This window comes from Trichomycterus rosablanca, chromosome 10 (assembly GCF_030014385.1).
Source record: "Trichomycterus rosablanca isolate fTriRos1 chromosome 10, fTriRos1.hap1, whole genome shotgun sequence".
NCBI classification, from domain to species: Eukaryota; Metazoa; Chordata; class Actinopteri; order Siluriformes; family Trichomycteridae; genus Trichomycterus; species Trichomycterus rosablanca.
The window spans coordinates 32,442,963-32,466,279 of NC_085997.1; the positions used below are offsets into that span (position 1 = coordinate 32,442,963).

The following is a 23,317-nucleotide window of genomic DNA, read 5'->3' on the forward strand; positions in this document are numbered from 1 at the left end:
CCCCACATTTATCCATGACTAAAATCAGTAAAAGGAAAATTATGTGATGTTTACTTTATATTGTGTGTGTGTGTGTGTGTGTGTGTGTGTGTGTGTGTGTGTGTGTGTTGTGGTCCCCAATTCAATTTTGTTCATGTTAAAATAATCAAAAGAGACGTCTGAAAAAGCTGAACAACACTTTGGGTGTTCTAACTCAGCAGCAGAACACGGTTTTAGCACTTTTAATGGGTGCAGTCAAACTAGACCTACTTATATGGGCATAGAGAAGTCACCAGCAGTAGTCAATCGTATATTCTACCCAGTAAAAAAATAACTAAAATAGGCTTATGAAAGAACTTAGATTGGTCAGTTTTTTTGGACAAAGTAGCATGTGTACCATTAAATCAGAACAAAACCAGTCAGACTGTCATAACGTTTATGCATATGGAGACTTCTGACCAAATGTGAGTAATCGGGCGGCATGTTGGCTCGGTGGGTAGCACTGTCGCCTCACAGCAAGGTTCGATCCCCAGGTGGGGTGGTCCAAATCCTTTCTGTGTGGAGTTTGCATGTTCTCCCTGTGTCTGCGTGGGTTTTCTCCAGAGACTCCGGTGTCCTATCACAGTCCATAGACGTGCAAGTGAGGTGAATTGGAGATACAAAATTGTCCATGACTGTGTTTGACGTTAAAGACTTGAACTGATGAATCTAGTGTAACCAGTAACTGCAGTTTCTCTCATGAATGTAACCAAAGTGTGTAAAACATGACGTTAAAATCCTAATAATTAAATAAAATGTGAGTGATCTGTTTGTGAAGCTGTGTTTGGAGTTTACATTTCATTAAGTCTTTGCAGTGTGGTATATTTTGTTGCACATTGTTCTGAAGAATAGTCATTTTTCTTTATTTTACCTCTGTCCAGCCCATATGGAGCCAGATGAGCATGCCAGCCTTGGTTTTAATACAGATATCATACCTAACTATGAGAATTGCTGGTGAAAATCAGAGCTATATAGATTTTGGTGCAGAAGGGTGGTGTAAAATATGGGCAGTTGTTGGTTTTGGGGCGTTTGGATTGCGGCTTTATGCTAAAGTTACTTTTCTGCTTGCATAAGCACTTCAGTAATTTCCTGCCCAGTGCAGAGCAAGGGAGCAATACACGCACTGTGGGAGAACCCGCCTTTTTTTCTAGTTAGAACTCATAGTGGCAAACTGTCTTAGTTTAGGCAATATTATACAATGTTGGAATACAAATGTTTGTTATAATATGAAGCATTAAATTGATATTTGGGCGACATGATATCGAATACTGCACAGTCTCTTCCCTCGTTTTGCAGACACGTGACTTTGGGACGAAAATGAGTTCGCTTAGTGCAGTGGCTGTATTCATCCGCGACCGGTGGGAAAATATATGTTTAATGTTAGAAAAAAGACACAAAGCGAATGTGTTTAACGGAATACATATCGCTTTACTGTAACATTTTGTTGGACAACAATTTTGCTCCGAATTTGAGCATAGTAATGTATTTTTCGCTGGAACTACTTTTTCTGGTGGAGCACTTAGACTGAAAATTGCCTTTTTTCATTGGAAGCCATGATGGAAGTTGAGCAGCGCAGCAGCCAGTTGAAGGGAAGCGGGGAGCGGACTGGAATCCTTCGCGTACATCGATAAATTAGTCAAATTCATTTAAAAGGCTTTTAATACTATGGTGGAGGCTGTCAAATCTCTCTTTATGCATTGGAATATCGACGACGGCGTGGATGGTTGAATTTCGGTGTAGCATTTTATATTTTCAAGATGTACGTACCTGCTAGTCCGCTAGCTTTCCGGCTAGCCGGTCGTTAGAGTCACGCAGAGCCGACTGTGCCTGCGTCTGCCGCGGATACTCTGGGTTAGAAAAGCCGGGGAGAATTTTCTCCCCCCCTTTCGGACACAAACACGGCTACTGCGGCGGAATCAGAGACTTCAGAAACGAGACGCCGGACCTGGAGGAGACCCGTGTTCATTTCTAGTTGGAGGATTTCTAACCATTTTGGTGTGGATTTTCTTCTGGGCGGCCGGGCCTGCTACAGGCCCTTCTTGTGTGTGAGCGAGCAGCAGGCAGCTCACCGCTAGCTGTAGCAGGGAAGCTAAAGCTAGCGCGTCTGAAAATTAGCGAGCAGAGCTGCGTTACCGACCGAGTTTATCAGCTACGGATTTTCACCAGGAGGCCACGATACTTTCTCTTACCTTTAACACCTTAAAGACTCCTTTCACAGCTATGGCTACGATCATACAGAAGATGGTCAGCCGAAACAAAAGGAGATACCAGGAGGATGGCTTCGATCTGGACTTGACCTGTATCCTCTTTATAATCAGAACCACATCTGCTTTCATCTGCTTTCATGGTATAAGGAGCATTATCTGGTCAAAGTGGCATTTACAGCTAAATGTTGCAAAATTAATTAATCTGACAGTGCAATCTGTTAACATAACTAACAAGAATATTGCCCGATGTGTCATTTATTTAAACACTTCATAAAATATCATATAACAAAAGAACAATACATTGGTTTATTTAATAGAATTGCAATAAACTGGTTTGTCTAGGTTACTTGTATGGTTCAGTAGAAACAAAATAACCTAATCGACTTCAAGACATTAAAAGCATATTATGGAACATACTTGCAATAACAGGATAATAACTGCTGGGACAAATGAGAAGTAACCAGCAATGATTTTTAAAGCTATCTTTTTAAAATATCTGTTTGTTAATGATATTTCTCAAATAAAACTCTAGATTAAAAGGAGGTAAAACTCTTTAAAATAAGTCTGCATGCCAAGTTTTTATGCACATGCAATAGATACATTAAAAATGTTATCTGAAGAAATCCAGTTGTAAGACAATGTGTTATATGTCAACCTGGGTTCTAATTGTACCACAGTGTCACAGATGACAGGTAACTGTCATTTTCATCCAAATAGTGGATTATATGAAAAGGCTGGGGCATGAGAGACTGGATTGGATACTGGTCATTGATAAATATGCCACCAGTGTTGATGTTAAATGCGAAATACTATTTTTTTAAAAAGAATTTCATTGTGCTTACTATTCGCATGTCCACACTTCAATAAAAATAAGAACTTTAGTAAAGCTATATTAGTTTAAAATGCATGTGAGCTTGTGGTCAGAGTACTTAGAACCAAAAGTATTTGGAAGGATGAATTATATCTGAACCCTGTCTTAAATTGAACAATTAGTAATGGGTATAATTTAAAATTATACCGTTTTAATGAAGCTGGACACGCACTGCCACCCTGACCGGATAATGGCCCAAATAAATCTGCAGCTGTATGTGCAGAACAGGTAACTGTCTACAATTCAGACTGAACAGTCAGCTCAGTCCAACATCCTACACGACCTTTAATATCAAGCCTAGATTTAGTACCTGCTGTGTTTAAAGCCTATATAAATGAATGTTAGGAAATGTATTGGTTTTGGTTGTCGTGTCTGAAGTGAGAGGTTGGAAAATGGAAGTTGCACATGTCTGTCTGGTTTTCTTCTCTTTGGTTGGAGCGGATGGCTAGTTTCAGGCTCAGCAACGTCAGTCCAGAACTGCGATGGCAAAGGTAGCTGTGAGATATCCTGTCATTGTTTGCACAGTCATTTTCCTTTTCTGAGTGCTAGCTGTTGTGTGGTGTTTAATGCCAGGGAAACACAGGAGAGGATTAATAGCTCACTGGCGTTTTGAGATGAAACAAAAGCTCGATCTGCTGGCCTACATAACGCAAGATTACGCTCACCATCAGGGCTACACAAAGGAGCATTGCATCAGCTGCTCGCAGAAAATGGCTGATCTAAAGAGCCTTTTAAAACATTTAAACCAACTCAAATAGACAATTAGAGCAATTTCCTTATGACATTACTGGATCAAATGGGCCTTAGTAGGATAATTGATATTCTTGGTTGTTCCTTGTGGGTTTACACTGGTCCTTGACATTTGAGTGGATATATTTTACTTTCTGTCATTAACTTGCAGGTTTGATTTTTTGGACCTTCTTAGGTCTGGTTGTTAATGCGTAGGTTACTGAATCTGAAGGCTTGCATTACTTGCATGTTACTTTTTTGACAGGAGGGCTGTTTAATTATGGGGAAGGCTTGGAATTGCCAAATCTTACTATTCACCTCATTCTCACTAATTACGGGTTTGTATTTGAGCCATTAGATACATACAAAGTACAAATAGGCTTGTATGCTTTATGTGCACGGACTTGCATATACTTACATTACATATTCTTACATACTTACATATTTTTGCAGCTTGGAATTTTGTTCATTTTGGCTGTCGAGAAATCCTTCTTCTACAGTCTAGTCCCAAAAAGTCTGTTGCACTACAGAATTAAAATGCTTCTTGATCCCCCCCCCCCCCCCCCCCTCCAACCTGATAACTGTATGTGTCATCTGTAACCTCCAGCTTGTGATAATTCTGAAGGTTTACTGTAAGCAAAAGTGTTAAAATCCGTCTTCATAGTCCATTTAATGCATAGGTAGATTTTGTCCAACATTTGAGGGAAATAATTCCCGGCTATGATTTGTAAATCAGCTTACTGGAAAAATGCTTAAAGCTTTAACCGACTTGGCCTAGTCCTTGTTAAAAGATAAGAAAAGATTGTTAAAAATAAATCCCTTTCAGAGCAAATTAAATATACCTATTTAATTTGAACACCCCTGATTATTATTTTTATTGTAATAGCAGCAAGCACACCCACAGTGTTGGACTCTGACCTGTGGTTGTGCATTTATCCCTGTTGTAGATATTGTCACTACTTTTCTACAAGCTGTCCGAGTTGCTAACCGATATTTATTTTCCTTTTAAATGCATAAATTTTCATGTATTTAATTTCGGACTGGATCGCAAGATGCTTTTAACTTGCCACAGATTCAAAATCTCAGCCAGAACCAGTTGCTTTTATATAAGTAAACCTATCTGATCCCACAGAAGTAGGAAAGATGTCATTATTAATGCCATATGCTCTAACAGGCCACATGGTGTAACCGAACCTAAATGCTGTGGTGTTAAAAAGGGAAAAAAAAAAACATTTTCTGTGAAGTGCATATATGCTTTACCCTGGCCTCCTTTTCAGTTGCATTAATTCAGTTAATGCTTAACAGTGGTATTCAGTTCTGATTTTTTTTTTCCACACAGTTGGACTTTTTAGACTAACAATGCTTTGTAGTTAGAAGCCTCAGTTGTCTGGTAATTATATGCGCTTGGGTGATCATTTTTAAACATTTGAGCAATCTAGAAGCCGCTAAAAGGAACAAGACTTGCTATTCTGTTTGTGGTTTTTAAACACTACTGTGAGCTGGTTTGGTGGTGTTAACTGTTTAACTGATTTTAAAGGTGATGGACGTGTTTGAGTACAAGCAAAGTACAGTATGTGAAAACATGCTTGGTTGGCCTGGCTACATGAGCACCACAGATTTGGCTGAACATTCAGTGGCTGTATGAGATTTGCCCATTTCATTTCATTTCTGTGATTTGGTTGTTGCTTATTTTGAACTGAACATGGGATAGAGTCGAGCTTTTAGTCACTTACAGGCTTTAATAAGAAAAGATAAGATTGTTCGTGCATTTTACTTGCTGAGGATTAGAAATTTGCTGTTTTTTAAAGTCTAGTTAATCTGACATAAGCAGCAGTGTTAATTCACTTCATAGATTATATTAAAGATAATGAAGACTGGTATTAAGTCATGCCGCATTTCTATACACTATAAACACCTGATATTTTTATATTGCGCAGCTTTAGTTTCCAGTACTAGTATATTAAAATATTAATGATTGGACCATGACATCTGTTTGAGTTGTTATAAGCTCACTAGGTGTGTAATAATGTGTGGACATTTGAGAAACAGCTTTTTTTTAAAACATTAATCATGTAAGTCCATTTGTGAGCTAATCAGAGCCTGAGTTCCAGGGTTCAAATCCCAGGCTCAGCTACCAAATACATACAGCGCATGCCGTTATGTGAACCTAGCCAGCGTGTAAGGGAGGGTAGGGGGTGTGGCTGGACACATCAGTTCACCCTTAGTGACGGTCCCAAGTGCCATTAAATAGGAAGGGCATCTGGTGTAAAAGTATTTGTGCGTAATTAAATGTGCTGACTAATGATTGGCCGCGGCTACGCCTAGCGGGAGCAGTCGAAAGGAATTGTTAATTCATTCAATTTCGGAAGATATATTACTGAAGTGCATTGTTTAGTCATTTAATTACGTTCCAGTGTAATCAGAAAAACAATGTAATATTATGCATGTAGTATTGAACATACTTGATACTAGGACAGTAATTTGATTATATTCATTGTTATTAATAATGAGCATTTGCTTGATGTTTTCTGTAGTACTAACTACATTATAGATTGAAGTAGCTCATCTCTATTATTAATCTACTTATGACTGTAATAACTGTAATTAAATGATGTAAGTACTGAGACAGCAGTATTACTGTCAGTCCGTGTATGCAGTTGTTTGTTTTAGAGTTTGTCATACGAATTAGTAAGCACTAGAGTAATATATTGTGCCGTAGGCTTATTTTGCCTGCTCCCTAATATGCACCCCTCAATAGCTAGGCTGTTTGAGTGACGCTAGCCAATCATGATGTCTGTGTAGACGCTCGAACAGTCGCTCAGATTTGATCTTTGGATGAAACCACATACTAACTGTATCTGCCAGCTTTTATGCTAGGAAATACAATATGTCCCAAATGTCCTGTTGCCTTAGTTTGAGTTTGACTTCGGATAAATGTTTTTCTTGTAATGGACATTGTTTAAAATTGAGGCTCTGTTGATTTATCTGTACTTTGATAGTAGTGGATTTGATTATGCAGCTCTACAGTTTTGGATATTACCAGTGCTGTAGTTGCTCATGAATGGTGCATGTATGTCTCTGACCCTTGTATAGTATTTCTCTAAAGCACAAGCATGCAACTGTTGGTGCAGCTTGGGTATATTCAGGTGTTTCCTCAGCTAGATAAAAACGTATCAGATTGTAGTGCCACTGATGTAGCATGTAGCTCTGATATTTACAGCCAATAAAAGCGCCAGATCTTTAGAAGATTTTAGATTTGTTTGTGTGAGCCGGTGTGTTGCAAAATGTACAGTATTACACACTTGTTTAACTTGTGGTTGGGCCAAATCCAGCTCTTGGATGCACATTTACTGGCCCTGATAATACAATGTCATACTTTAGGCAAACTGGTCAGTTATTCTTATTTTTACATAACAAACGTTGCACCGTATTACGTCGTTAATCAGACAGTTTGCATTCATAAGGGCTCAACAGTGTACTTTACTTGAATTTGCTCTAAAATAAGGTGAAATGTTTGTTTATTTGGATTTTAACGTCATGTTTTACACTCTTTGGTTACATTCATGACAGACATGATAGTTACTCATTACACAAGATTCATTAAGTTTAGTTTTTAACACAGTCATGGGCAATTGTGTATCTCCAATTCACCTCACTTGCACGTCTTTGGACCGTGGGAGGAAACCGGAGCACCTGGAGGAAACCCACGCAGACACGGGGAGAACATGCGAACTCTACACTGAAAGGACTCGGACCGCCCCACCTGGGGGTCGAATCCAGGACCTTCTTGCTGTGAGGTGACAGTTCCACCCACTTAGCCACCGTGCCACCCGAGATGAGATGTGCACACTTTAAAAAATAACCACTTGCACATATACAAGTGGCAATTTTATGTAATGGTCCTTTTTTTCAGACTGGTAGGACAACAAATACAATACAGAGGATAAACACAAGCACACTTATGTTGTCAATAACATATCTAAAGAAGTGTGATCTTTTCTTTTGGAGATAATGAACAGCAAGAAAACATCGACTATTTTGGAGATCGATAGAATTGAATAAAACCCTAACTGAAGCAATAACGATCTGACCTGAATCCTGATACAATTAAAGTGACAGACTGAAATGACCAGACAGACCACCAGTGTTAGCAGAATGGAAAGTTCTTTCAGAAATTGGAACCCACATTTCAAATGTCACACTATACATGTGCGATGTGCAGGGTGCAAATACTGCCCTCAGTTCTGTATTCAGTTTGTGGCTAGATGGTGCACACTTAATGTGGGTGCACTGCATAAGGTGCATGTCTGGATGTGCTGCAATGGCTACCCACATATCACCTGCAGGAGAAAAGGGTAAAAATAGCTAAATTGTCTGAAGGAGAAGTAATTACATTGTTAAAACCAAACAGTGTGATATTTGGTGCATTCACACTTTCCACTGTCTTTTACCCACGTACCATAGCAGTGTATCTAGTCTGGACTGTTGGCTGTTGTGGGCAGGATGGCATCACACCTCTCACCTGGGTAGAAGTGTGTGTGTGTGATTAGGTTTGGCGACGTTACTAGAAACACATTGTTCTTGTTGCTGCCTGATGTTTGCTGCTTTTGTTGTGCACTGGTTCTTACAAGTAATGGAAGTCTCTAGTATGTTTAAGATTCTTGACCTGTAGCCAAGCCGAGCGTACGCGTCTTTTGTTCACTAGTGAGTGTTTGGCAAAGCTGTCTGTGTTTGTGGAAAATGTGTGAAGTGAATTGTACGTTCCTTAACTGTGCTTAAGATAGTTTTAGACTCTCAGTGAATAAATGGAAGAGATTATAAATGGCCGGCTATCTGACTAGTGTTGTAAATAAGGTTGAATCGATTTTCTGTAACTTGAGCTCCAGGTCCGTTCTGGTTGGTGTAGAAAGTATAAATCATCTAACAGCCTTAAACAATGAAATTAATTCTTAATGAAAGAAGTCTGATACTTTTATTCAATTACTAATCACAGTTTATTCATTCAAACAGTAATGCTGTGTTCTGGTTAAATATACAAATTTACATTTACATTTTCAGCACTTAGCAGATGCTTTTATCCAAAGTGGCTTACAGTACTGTCACAGTATACAGTCTAAGCAGTTAAGGGCCTTGCTCAAGGGCCCAACAGTAGCAACCTGGCAGTTGTGGGGGTTGAACCAGCAACCTTTAGGTTACTAGTCCAGTACCCTAACCACTAAGCTACAACTGCCCAAATGACACTGGACATAACGTAAGACTTTTGGATTCTGTACATCACATCGTTTTATACAGTTGACCCAGTCACTGAGTTTATATTGTTTGGATAAGAACTGCCTTCTATTTTTCAAGTACACACTTTGCAATAATATTAATAGTACAAGGAAATAAACACATTTGGTCATAGGTTGCATGTTTATTAATATAAAGTATGATTAAGATTATACCTGGATATACATTTGCTCAATTATTACGACGCCTTCCTACGTCTATCACTGTTATTTCTTTTCCTGTCTGCTGCTCTATATATAATTTTAGGGGTTACCACAGCAGATCATTGTGGTCTGCTTACCTGGTTTGGCACAGTGTTGATGCTGAATTTCCTTCCTGATGCAGCTCATTTATCCAGGACCAGCACTGACAGGTGCACTTACAGCTAGTAACTAGCACATTGATAAGATTTTTAATTTGAGTAGGAAGGATGTGTATTTAGGTATCTAGCATTTTTATAAATACATAAAACAAGGACACATACATAAAATAATGCAGAACACTAGTGCACAAATATTTAAACCTGATAGCCGTTAATTTGGGACCACGGGTTAGAAATGTAACAAATCCATGCCTGGATCTGTAAAACTGTAGTAATGGCAAACACTGTCCTAGCAAGTACCTAATTTTAATAGACACTGGCCCTCCTGAAAGCAAATGCAAACAGTGCCGCCGGACATTTGGGTGCAAGCTCGTCTGCTAGCCCTCGGTCTTTGCTTACCTTTAGCTGAACTGCTTATCTTGCCTCCTACAAGTGTATTTGTTTATGAATCTGCATTCACATGAATATAGCATAGCACATGTGATTTGTTGCACAATGTAGGAGAACACTCGAGCATTTATTTAGTTTTTAGCTTTTTTTGCGCAGATGTACGTAAATATGATGCACATGACTGTATTGATTAATATAGTGATGAACAACTTGTGCCTGCATGTCTGCGGGACCTTGCTCGTGCTTAAAGATAGAAGCAGCCATGAATACAAAACATCTGCAGATTTTTAATAATGAATCCAAGGCTTTAACAAGTATTAAACGTCTTAAATGCAGCTAAATGATCACTTTCGGCTGAAGAATTGTTAAATCTGTTAATAAAACGGTCAACGTAACAGATTCTTGAATAGTTGAGGTCAATAACACGAGGCAGGAAGCTTGTGTTTAACAGAGATTTATGTTAGCTAAGTGCTTCTAACCAGAGAGATGATCGGAGATGGTAAATGTGCCTGTAATAAGAAATTCTATGCCATTAAACTTCTAAATTAGGTACAGTTGAAAAGAAGAGCTGCACATAAGCAAGTTCAGCAATGTAAAGGCAGCAAGCAGCAGCCAGCATTCTGAATAAATAATTTGAAGGCCTAATGGCTCAGTTCATCACAGACTCGAATGTATTACAGAAATAATATGAAGACAAACTGCTAAGGCAGGAAAGAAAACTTTAGGATACTTAAATAAACATTGCACAGGTAAACAGGCAGTTTCAGTTTTTAGTTGTAGTTTAAATGAAACATCCTAATATTTGGGCATCACGTTAAATACAGTACAACAGGAGTAAATTAAATCAGGCCCTGATTGTGTCACTTTAGCTTGTCCACATTTACAGAAGTAAGTTTCCATTTGGTTTGTCAAATGGATCAAGTTGCCCGTTCAGTGTTGCAGCTATAAAAATGACATCTATGAATTAACAGTGAAAGGAACCAGTGTTTTAAGACTTTGTTCCAGGACCTTTTATTAAGCTAGCTTTATGACATAGTTGTAGTTGGTACACTAAAATATCTTTCAGCAGCAAACCATTTAAGGGTATCTGGGCACTTAGGCGGTGGGGTGTCTGCGCAGACATGATTTGGCTGTCTTAAGGGTGAGATGGTTGTACAGCCATTGGAAGGTGCATTTGTCAGTGCGCTCTCAGTGCCGGTCCCAAGTCTGGATAAAATAAGTGTTGCATCAGGAAGGGCATACAGCTTAAAATTGTGCTAAATTAGATATGTGGACCAGAATGGTCTGCTGTGGCGCTTCCTAATATTATGGGAGCAGTCGGAAGAATAATTATTCAAGGGTATCCAATAGTGAGAGAAATTTGGATTTGTTGCAGAAAATCCATGAAAAGGTCTTATAAACCAGCTACGTCTCAGTGTAAAATTTAAGTGTGTTGCATTTAAATCAGGCCCCTTTAGTTTAACTAGGCTACCTGGGGGCTAATGGTAGGCAGAAGTGCAGCTGTGCTGCGTCTTCCCTTACGGCTCTTTGCATGTATTTGCTCGGCATTGAAGCGTAGCGGTGGTAGGAAGCGGCTCCGTTGCTGCACGTGTGCTGCTCCGCTGCTCTGCGGGAATGTCAGGCCGCGAGGACTGATGAGCTCTCGTGGCACTTGTTATAGAAAGGTGAGGAAGGAAAGCGGTTCCAGGCCAGGATAAAGGTCTGTGTGATTTATCTAGTACCCCTGTGTGGCTTTCTGCATTAGAGGTCTATCAGTCTCTTACGGTGAGGCCCGTCTGTTCTATATCGTCCAGGAGACAAGTTTTCTGACCTCTTGCTGCACGCCGAAAGAAAGCGTGAAGACATTGGATGAATTCTATCTCGATTCTTTTGAATTTTGTGTGTTTTGTTCTCCGAGTATCTAAACTGTTACTTGTTCTGTTTTTGTTATAAATCCACTGACATATTTAAGGAATTTATGAATCATATGTTCAGGTACTGGGACAGATTGAAAATGTTACAGGATGTTCTGATATTCACTTTTGTTGTCTGTAACCAAAACGTTGTGCCATTCACTTAATTCTGCACCACAGATATTTATCCCAACATAATTGCTATGGGCTTTCCTGCTGAGAGACTCGAGGGGGTGTACAGAAACAACATCGATGAAGTTGTACGGTAAGTGCTTTTTCCTTTCAACTGGTCTCCAAGTTGTGCTTTTATTGTACCAAATTGGTGCCTAGGATGCAGCACCAGACAGTGTCATAAAATATCATGCAAAAACGTGTTAGCTACAGTTGTACAGATCTATTCAAATTTGTGCAAGTAGAAAATACAGCCAGTCATGTTGGGGTTGCAGTTATGCAAATGATGACTGTATCCTTTTGATTTTGGTAACTGCTAACAAGCTACCGACGCCTCTGTGGTGGAAGGTTTTATGGCTTTTCTGCTTATAATTGCTTTAAAATCCTATCAAAAATTTTCTATTGGGATTTAAATCTGGACCCTGGGAAAGCCACTAGGAGATTCCAGGACTGATTTCTTTACCAAGCTTTGGTTGACTCCTTGTTTCTACACTCACTGTCTATTTTATCAGCTCTACTTACCGTATAAGCACTTTGTAGTTCTACAATTACTGACTGTAGTCCATCTGTTTCTCTGCATGCTTTGTTAGCCCCTTTCATGCTGTTCTTCAATGGTCAGGACTCTCCCAGGACCACCACAGAGCAGGTATTATTCAGGTGGTGGATCATTCTCAGCACTGCAGTGACACTGACATGGTGGTGGTGTGTTAGTGTGTGTTGTGCTGGTATGAGTGGATTAGACACAGCAGTGCTGCTGGAGTTTTTAAACACCTCACTGTCACTGCTGGACTGAAAATAGTCCACCAACCAAAAATATCCAGCCAACAGTGTCCTGTGACCACTGATGAAGGTCTAGAAGATGACCAACTCAAACAGCAGCAGTAGATGAGCGATCGTCTCTGACTTTACATCTACAAGGTGGACCAACTAGGTAGGAGTGTCTAAAAGAGTGGACAGTGAGTGGACACGGTATTTAAAAACTCCAGCAGCGCTGCTGTGTCTGATGAACTCATACCAGCACAACACACACTAACACACCACCACCATGTCAGTGTCACTGCAGTGCTGAGAATGATCCACCACCTAAATAATACCTGCTCTGTGGGGGTTCTGTGGGGGTCCTGACCATTGAAGAACAGGGTGAAAGCAGACTAAAAATGTACGTAGAGAAACATATTGACTACAGTCAGTAATTGTAGAACTATAAGGTGCTTCTATGTGGTAAGTGGAGCTGATAAAATGGACTGTGTAGAAACAAGGAGGTGGTTTTTATGTTATGGCTGATCGGTGTATACTTTAATTGTCCTGAGGGAAACCGATTATCGTCAAGGTTTGATTTCACCACAGAAGTCGTAACATTCCTCCTCAAAATGTCAGTGAATTTATGTGTCACATGGGAAAACCTCCCCACATCATCACTGACCCACCTTCATGCTTCGACCATAAGGATAGTATTCTTCACCTTTCTTGTACCAGATAAATGACCGATTCATATGAACAAACAGTTCCAGTTTTGATTCATCACTCCGTAAAACTACATCCCAGTAATCTGCCTGACTATCTAAATTCCTTCTGCCGTATTCCAGTTGATCCTTCCAGTGCTTCTTGGTTAAGAGTGGTGTGCGTGACATTACTGAAGCCTCTGGATAAAATTTTGGCTCTCACTTTTGGCCAGGCCGGTTTGCCGCTGTACCACAAGGTACAGACAGTTCTCCCAATAATGTCTCTAGGAATGTTCAAGGTCTTAAATCATCTTATATGCGTTTCTCATTTGGTACAATAAAACGATCTGCTCTCTCAGCTTTTGTGAGCAGCTCCTTAGTTTTCATCGTTGTTATCACATCTTGAACACTTGAATCTCTGGGTGGTGTTTATATAACACGACACAGCTGAAGCAAATTAAGGGTGTAATGTAGAGGTTGAATAATAGTGATATGGCTTCCTGAACAAAATATTCTGCTACTGTGAAATATGACATTATCTTTTTCATTCGGCTCATTAAGACTTCATTTAAAGTCTTGCTCTGCAGAAAAGTTTAGAATTTTAAACTCTTATTTTCTTTTGGGTAGGTGAATATTAAAAATAGATTTAAATAGAAAAATGATTTCAGTTGAAATCAGAAATCATGCTAGATGCTAAAACATTTCTGGAAAAGTAACAATTACATTCTCTCTGCAGGTTTCTGGACTCAAAGCATAAAAATCATTACAAGATATATAATCTGTAAGTGAACTTTATATCTGTCTTTCTGTTTCTATTGTTGGTTTTTGAGCTTAATACTTTTTGGAGGGTGACTGGGTCTGTTCGAAAACCTAGTGTGCTGTCTTGCTGCCTTCTTAGGCAGCTGCCTTAGTAGAGAGGATTGTAATAAGTCATTGACTTATAAGGCAGATTATTCGAACGTGCTACTTAGACAATGATTCCATCAGTTTTAGCTTACTAAGCTAACACAGTTACTCATGCCATTCAAACCAATGGATTGAGGTGGCACAACGTGCTGACATGTCAACTAACTTCTCCCTCTGTGTACCGAAAACAGTTAAATTTGCTGACAAACCTGAATTTGCAAATAAACGACACTTGTACATGTTTATACAAATTAAAAATCAGTTGTGCTGCACTGAATGCTGGGATTGCCTTCACCACTAAGGCAGCATCGGATGCTCCCTCATTATTCAGGCAAAATGCCGTTCAGATTTAAGGTGCCTAACTAGACAGCATTTTAAGGCATCTAAAAATTTGAACAGCCTCCTTCTCTGGAGCGCGCGTAGGATGACGTAAAATGCTGTCTATGTAGAGAGCTCACTAGGTTTTTGAACACATCCTTTGAGTTTCTATTTATTTCTGTTACACAGATGCTTAAATAAAAGATTGAATTAGTCTTGAATAAAGCTGGTCAAGTTATGTTATCTAAATGAAAAGTTAACATGTTTACATGTAAGAAATACATTTTTTTTTATTTGAAATGTAAAAAATGTTGATTTTAATATCTTAGGGGAAAATTAAACATTAAACACTTAACCCACTACTTGCGTTTGTTAATTTGTCCCTTTAATATGTTAAATTCATTAAATTAAATTCATGCATTAAAATTGGCAGAAGTTTGTTCCCAGTAAAACATGTTAAGAGTTCACCTCGAGAATAAATGACACATTTGGCATTAAGGATGCTCTTAAGGATATGTGCACTGTACAACTGTGGATAGGTGATAAAATGAGTTGTCTAGTTTTAGCTGTATCTAAAAATAGTTTACAGACAATTCATAATAATGCTACAGTAAACTCTGTCCATATGAAGCACTGAACTGTAAACATTCAAGTATACTTGAAGCGGCACTAATTTAAAAGCATTAAATTCTATTTCCAGCTTGTAATTTATTTACATATGAATTCTATAATCGGCTTAAAAATGCTAATCTATTTTTTACTGCTTGGGTTCTGATTTCTAATGCTTATGTATGTTTTTGTTATTCAGATGTGCAGAGAGACACTATGATGCTGCCAAATTTAATTGCAGAGGTAAGTTTCTGCCCTGTTGTTTCGTCCTGATTGCATTGCTGCAGTTTGTTTTGAGCGAGTGGCAGTCAGTGAAGTTTCTGTATGTTTCCTGCAGTTGCACAATACCCGTTTGAAGATCATAATCCTCCCCAGTTGGAGCTTATCAAACCGTTCTGTGAAGACTTGGATAAATGGCTCAGTGAAAACGACAATCATGTGGCAGCCATTCATTGTAAAGCCGGAAAGGGCCGGACGGGCGTTATGATCTGCGCGTACTTGTTACATCGGGGCAAGTTTGGAAAAGCGAAAGAAGCTCTGGATTTCTATGGGGAGGTCAGAACCAGAGACAAGAAGGTAATTAGAGGCTTATCTTTAAACATGTTTATCCGTGATTTAAAAATAGACTTGCTTTGCATTTTCTCAACACTGGATGTTTGATCACATTGCAGTTTGCTTCAAGAGCTTCATTATGGGTCAGATTATATTCATTACATCTGTAATGCTGCAGAACTGTGAGGTTCTGAAAACAAATTTATTGCTTTTAACATTAATTATTAGTCTCTTGTGTTTGGTTTATTGACTTTGTTCGCTTTGTCTTTCACCCTTTTATTTGTGTTTTAATTAAAATGGGCAAAATATTTGTGCAAAGGACAAAAAGAGCAAGTGGAAATGTTTAAACTTTATACCAACGAGAAGTGACATTTTTCCAGCCTTAAGTTGTTAAATCAGGAATAGTTGGGGCTTTGTTAAAGTGAAGCAGAAGAGGTGCTGCTTACTGAATTTGTGCTGTACAGCCAGTATTTTTTTTTTTTATACAACAGTTAAAAAATTATTATTCTCCTAAATCTGATCCATGAATCTATAATACCCCCCACACCCAATAAATTCACTAAAGACAAAACGAGCAGATAATAACTTTATTGGTTTAAGTATTTTAGTGCATTTTATAGCAATAAGGTCCTGGAATCGATCCCCTGGTGGGGCGGTTCGGGTCCTTTCTGTGTGGAGTTTGCATGTGTCTGCGTGGGTTTTCTTTCGGGAGCTCCATTTTCCTTCCACAGTTCAAAGACGTGCAAGTGAGGTGAATTGGAGACACAGAATTGTCCATGACTGTGTTTGATATTAAACTTGTGAACTGATGAATCTTGTGTAACCAGTCCTGTCATGATTGTAACCAAATTGTGTAAAACATGATGTTAAAATCCTAATAAATAAACAAACAAAATCCAAATAAATAAATAATATTTAGTGCATTTTAAAACAAGAACACAATTAGTGTGGGCGATAAACATTGGTAAAACACCTCTTACCTGGTGGTGTGTGTGGTGATGGTACCGTTAGAATCCCCCACCCAACAGCAGGGTCCTGTGGTACGAAACAATCAATGTTGAGTGACTAGATGATGAATAACACACACTGGGTATGGATGAGCTAAATAATTTTTTTTATTATTCACACCCACTGTGTTCTGTTAAGCTTGTAGGTGTATAAAGCAACACAAAGTGTAAATACAAACACTCGGGGGTTTCCAGCTACATCGTTCTGCACTTTAACCTAAATGCTGAAATTAAAGCTTTATGTAAACAACAAGGAATGTTTCTGAGATAGACTGGTGTGTGAATAAAATGTTCATTTGAATTTATTGTTGGGTATTGGATTGTTTTGATGAATAAAAAGGTCATTTAACGCCTTTATTGCAGTGGACAGGTTTCACTTTTGGTTTACAATTGGCTGATACAGGAGTACTAGAGTACTAGCTGATTTTCAAGTACAGTACCTGCTTGTTCCCATGTAAACACATTATTATACATTTATATACAGTAGTATAGTGTACATGCTGGTCATCACAGTGCTAATAAAGCTTAAAGTCGTTTAGCTATTATCACAAAGATATTCATTATTCATTCATCAAAAGTGAAAGTAAAGACAAATTAATTTACTAGATTGTGTTTTGTGCTTTTGAGGAATAATTAACCAGTTTGACTAATTAAGCTTATCTAAGATTGATTTCTGCCTGCCCGCAATAATATAGTCATCTTTAAATTTATTCAGTAACACTTAAGTTCAACATCACCAGCCCTAAAAATCCTAAAAAGCAATCATTTCTGAATTAAGGACACCGTAGTAAAGCAAACATTTCTTTAAGGGTTCAGAATCAACTTGTCCAGAAAGTCAAAAATGATCTGTGAATTCCTTTAGCCTCAGTTAAGGTCAGTATTCACAGCTTCATAACATGTTCTCTGGACCTAAAAAATTGAAGCTTTAGGTGTAATTGTGTCTTCCAAAAGCCTCTTAGTAAGAACAGCCAAGCATGGTGATGTTGGTATGATGGAGCTTTGCTGCATCAGGACCTGAATGACTTGCTGGAAATGTTAAAGGAGAATGTAAGATCATTTGTCTGTGCACTGAAGATGAGGCAGATTAGGATTACGCAGCAGGACCTTTGTGCTAAATATGAAAGCAAGTTCACTTTTCAGTGGCTGACGAGAGTGTTTCAATTTGTTGCTTTCACAGTCCCGACTCAAACCCAAATAGATGTAATGTGGTAAGACCTGAAACCAGAGGTTTATACCTGAAAACATTCGACACAGATTGTTTTTACAGAAATGTAAAAGAAGAACAGAAAATTCTAGAAAGCATTTTGTTGCAATTCCCGGAGCCTGGAGAAAGCAAAAATGTTTCCCATGAGTGTTATGGGTGAATCATTTTCTTTAAATAAATGACTATATATTTTACTAAAAGGGTGGTACGGTGGCCTAGTGGGTTTTGGGTTTGATCCCCAGGTGGGGCTGTCCGGGTGCTTTCTGTGTGGAGTTTGCATGTTCTTTCCATGTCTGTGTGGGTTTCCTCCAGAGACATGCAAGTGAGGTGAATTGGAGATACAAAATTGTCCATGACTGTGTTTGACATTAAACTTGGGAACTGATTAATCTTGTGTAACCAGTAACTACCTGTCCTGTCATGAATGTAACCAAAGTGTGTAAAACATGACGTTAAAATCCTAATAAATAAAGAAATATTTCACAAAAGTTGTTTTAACTTGAGTTTCCTCTGTGTTTCATCCTTTTCACCAGGATGTAGCTGGATTTCTTTTCTCATTGTTTTGCAGCACAGGCGGTCATGGAATTGCAATAAGATTGTAGTAAATAGTGCGAGTGGCTCTTATATAGTGCAGTAGAAAAGCCTTGAAGAAAAATCATGGTGTTCTGGTCTTCTGTAGTCACGCAGCTCAAGCCAGTCTTGGAGTTTGTAAGCTTATTCTTATAGGCAAGGGAGAGTTAAGGCCTCTGCCAAACACAATGAGCTGCCCAGTGACATTGAACAGGAGCACTAGGGTAAAAGTAGTAAAATAAAATTTTTTGCTATAAAAAAAAAAGTTGTAAACTTTTATTTTTGTTCCACAACAAAGTTCCCCTGATGATTTAAGATTCTTCTCTGGAATAAATGCTGGTCAATTCACTTCAGAATCAAAGTGTATGAAAAAGTCTGTGGCCAGAGTTGAGCTTTGTTGATCTGCCGTTCACAGGGAGTGACGATTCCCAGTCAGAGGCGATACGTCTATTACTACAGCTACCTTCTACAGAACCGGCTCGATTACAAACCAGTGGCGCTGCTCTTTCACAAGATGATGTTCGAGACTGTGCCCATGTTCAGCGGCGGAAACTGTAGTAAGTGTTTTTCTGTTTCTGTCTCGCTTTTAGTCTGTTTGCATGTGTCCGAGTTGCTATCCGTTCTTTTCTTCATTTAATTCACCACAGTCCACCACCCTAGAGACCATTTTTTACTTTGAAAAACTATCTGGAGCTCAGATTAATCATCTTGGATGCCAGTGCTTACAAAAGAAGGGGCCATTTTCCCCATAAATGCTTCAGTTATGCGGTTGCTGTCCTCCCTTTAATAACAACAAGTTAATAACACTCTGACCTATATACAGGGGTTGGACAATGAAACTGAAACACCTGTCATTTTAGTGTGGGAGGTTTCATGGCTAAATTGGACCAGTCTGGTGGCCAATCTTCATTAATTGCACATTGCACCAGTAAGAGCAGAGTGTGAAGGTTCAATTAGCAGGGTAAGAGCACAGTTTTGCTCAAAATATTGCAATGCACACAACATTATGGGTGACATACCAGAGTTCAAAAGAGGACAAATTGTTGGTGCATCTGTGACCAAGACAGCAAGTCTTTGTGATGTATCAAGAGCCACTGCATCCAGGGTAATGTCAGCATACCACCAAGAAGGACAAACCACATCCAACAGGATTAACTGTGGACGCAAGAGGAAGCTGTCTGAAAGGGATGTTCGGGTGCTAACCCGGATTGTATCCAAAAAACATAAAACCACGGCTGCCCAAATCACGGCAGAATTAAATGTGCACCTCAACTCTCCTGTTTCCACCAGAACTGTCCGTCGGGAGCTCCACAGGGTCAATATACACGGCCGGGCTGCTATAGCCAAACCTTTGGTCACTCGTGCCGATGCCAAACGTCGGTTTCAATGGTGCAAGGAGCGCAAATCTTGGGCTGTGGACAATGTGAAACATGTATTGTTCTCTGATGAGTCCACCTTTACTGTTTTCCCCACATCCGGGAGAGTTACGGTGTGGAGAAGCCCCAAAGAAGCGTACCACCCAGACTGTTGCATGCCCAGAGTGAAGCATGGGGGTGGATCAGTGATGGTTTGGGCTGCCATATCATTGCATTCCCTTGGCCCAATACTTGTGCTAGATGGGCGCGTCACTGCCAAGGACTACCGAACCATTCTGGAGGACCATGTGCATCCAATGGTTCAAACATTGTATCCAATGGCGGTGCCGTGTATCAGGATGACAATGCACCAATACACACAGCAAGACTGGTGAAAGATTGGTTTGATGAACATGAAAGTGAAGTTGAACATCTCCCATGGCCTGCACAGTCACCAGATCTAAATATTATTGAGCCACTTTGGGGTGTTTTGGAGAAGCGAGTCAGGAAACGTTTTCCTCCACCAGCATCACGTAGTGACCTGGCCACTATCCTGCAAGAAGAATGGCTTAAAATCCCTCTGACCACTGTGCAGGACTTGTATATGTCATTTCCAAGACGAATTGACGCTGTATTGGCCGCAAAAGGAGGCCCTACACCATACTAATAAATTATTGTGGTCTAAAACCAGGTGTTTCAGTTTCATTGTCCAACACCTGTATGTGCCCTTCCTCAAACATGAAGCCACTGTATTCTGTCTTATATATTCCAACTGTTTCCTCACATTTCTCCAGAGAGCTACAGGAACTATTTTATTGAATTTTAGACTTTTCTCTTCCTTCAGTTGCTCAGTTTAAACTATCAAACATTTGGTCTGTTCGAAAACCTAGTGAGCTGCCTTGCTGTCTTACTGCCTACATAGGCAGCTGCCTCAGTAGAGAGGATTCTAATTTAGTCATTGACTTATAAGGCAGGTTATTCGAAAACACTACTTTAGCGATTTCATCGGTTTTCGCTTACTAAGCTAACACAGTTAGCATCATGCCATTCAAACCCGAATTTGCAAATAAATGACACTTGTACACCTTTTATACAAATAAAAAATCAATGATAATTTATAATTTATAACTCCGTTCGTTGCCTCGCATCGTCCGCCATATTTGTTTTTGTTTTTTGTGTGCATTGAATGCTGGGATTTCCTTTGCCGCTAAAGCAGCGTCTAGGGCTGTCGCGGTGAAAGAATTTCCCCTTGCGGTGTTCAGCGTGGCTCAACACCGCGGTATGCGGTAATATCGCCAATTTTTGTTTTTGTTTTTGAAAATTACTTAATTGATCTGGATTTTAGAGCCATATAAACAAGCTTTATTGTTAGGCTACGATTCAGTATATTATTGCTTTATAATGACAAAGATGAGACAGCTTTAAGACCAATCAAATGCGTGTTTATTCTTAAATACAGAACAGAGCTAAGATGCGCAATAAGAATGCACGTCTTTTCTCTATTAAAAAAAGGTTTATATTTAGCTTCTAGGCTAGATATACACTGAAACGAAAAAAAAGTGTTTAGGCTAAATATTTTAAATGCACATCTAATCAAAATATGATTAAAAAAAATAGAATAAACAATAAAGTCTGTAAGACCTTAAACCTGCGTTATCATGCGCGCTAGAAGAACCAACATGTTCACCTGATGGTTTAGAGAGGATCTGAGTGGGGTAGCGATGTTCCCGCGGCACTAAAACTGTCTGATGGTGCTCGTAGCACTAATACACGTGTACTGTACCTGCATGCGACTTTACACAGCAGAGGAAATCTAGCCTGGTTGTCGTGCCACTGTTAACCATCTATTTAGTAGATATAATTAACATAACAATATATACTACATTTTAAGTTCTTTATTCGTTTCAATACATTTTTATTCAACGAAAAAATACATTTAAATCATTCCAGCAAGAGAATATTTGCAGGCTGCAATGCCATATTAACCATCATAAGTGTTTTAGTACGCCAAGGCTGTTTGAATATAGTCTAAATTACAAGTATTTATTGAGTGTGAACTCAATTTTATCATTAATAAACTTGCCTATTATTAATGTTGCCATTGTTTCCATTTTAAAACACAAAAAAAAAGCAGCAACGGATGCGAACAGGTTGCGGGAAAATGACGCTGTTAGCTCATTTTCATTATGAACTTATTTAACATTTATTACGCCCGAATGTAAGCGTAAAACAAGATGGACTTTGCAACGAAAAGAAAAAGAAAAAACGTGAACATCGCGGTGTTGCGGTTGCTTGGCATGCCCTGCGGTTGGCTGATCTATACCGCGGTATTTCAAAATTGCGGTTAGCGCGACAGCCCTAGCAGCGTCGGATGCTCACTCGTTCTTGAGTCAAAATACTGTTGAAATTTTAAGATGCCTAACTAGTGAGGATTTAAAGGCATCTAGGATTTCGAACAGACTGGAGCTGTTCGAACAGACTGCTCTTCTCGGGAGCGCGCACAGGATGACGTAAAATGCTGTTTATGTAGAGAGATCACTAGCTTTTTGAACTAGCTTTTTTTTTTTTTGGTCTGTTCGAAAAGCTAGTGAGCTGCCTTGCTTTCTTACTGCCTACATAGGCAGCTGCCTGAGTAAAGAGGATTCTAATAAGACATTGACTTATAAGTCAGGTTATTCGAATGCACTACAGTTAGCCTCATGCCATTCAAACCAAACCAAAGACTCTAGCATCTCAACTATTATCTCCCTCCGTTTACTGAAAGCGGTTAAATTTGCTGACAAGCCTGAATTAGCAAATAAACGACACTTGCGAGTTTACACTCATTAAAAATCAATGATAATTTATTTACATTTGAAAATGTAAATGGCTCCGCACCGTCCACCATGTTTGTAATTTTTTGTGAGAAAAGTTGTGCCACACTGAATGCTGGGATTGCCTTAAGCACTAAAGCAGCATCGGATGCTCCCTCGTTATTCTGTCAAAAGGCTGTTCAGATTTAAGGTACTGTACCTTACTAGACAGCATTGTAAGGCATCTAAGATTTTAGGAGCATGCGTAGGATGACGTAAAATGCTGTTTCTGGAGAGAGCTCACTAGGTTTTCGAACACACCCATTGTATTTGTTTTCTTGTGTTCTGCTTAATGCTCATTAATGTAATTTTAGATGACAATATTGATTTTAGATTACAGCATTATTACAGTACATACAATTATACACTTTGTAAGTCGCATCATTAATGACCACTTGAAAAAAGGTGCTTTTTGTGACTAAATGACGTTTACTAATGAAGTGAAGGGATAAGCTTCAGAGGTTGTGGAATTTGTCTCACTCGCAGATCAACACAACAGCGTGCAACCTTTTTTTGCTTTGGCATTTTAACTAACAGCTCTGTGCATAAGTGCTTTTGCCTTTGTATTAAACTTCCATCATTTTCATTCATTGTTATGAATATTGACTCAGAATGACAAAGGATTACCAAACTC

The 23,317-nt window shown here is 39.0% G+C and overlaps 1 protein-coding gene across 1 annotated transcript in view; it reads left to right on the forward strand.

Annotated features, from left to right (window-relative positions):
• The first annotated feature begins 1,580 nt into the window (after window positions 1-1,580).
• ptenb (phosphatase and tensin homolog B) overlaps window positions 1,581-23,317 on the forward strand; it is a 31,799-nt gene continuing 10,062 nt past the window's right edge. The window contains exons 1-6 of the mRNA XM_063003183.1: window positions 1,581-2,317; window positions 11,878-11,962; window positions 14,047-14,091; window positions 15,343-15,386; window positions 15,481-15,719; window positions 18,892-19,033. Of these exons, the coding sequence (XP_062859253.1) occupies window positions 2,239-2,317; window positions 11,878-11,962; window positions 14,047-14,091; window positions 15,343-15,386; window positions 15,481-15,719; window positions 18,892-19,033 (634 nt within the window). The 5' untranslated portion in view covers window positions 1,581-2,238. The remainder of the gene's footprint in view (window positions 2,318-11,877; window positions 11,963-14,046; window positions 14,092-15,342; window positions 15,387-15,480; window positions 15,720-18,891; window positions 19,034-23,317) is intronic.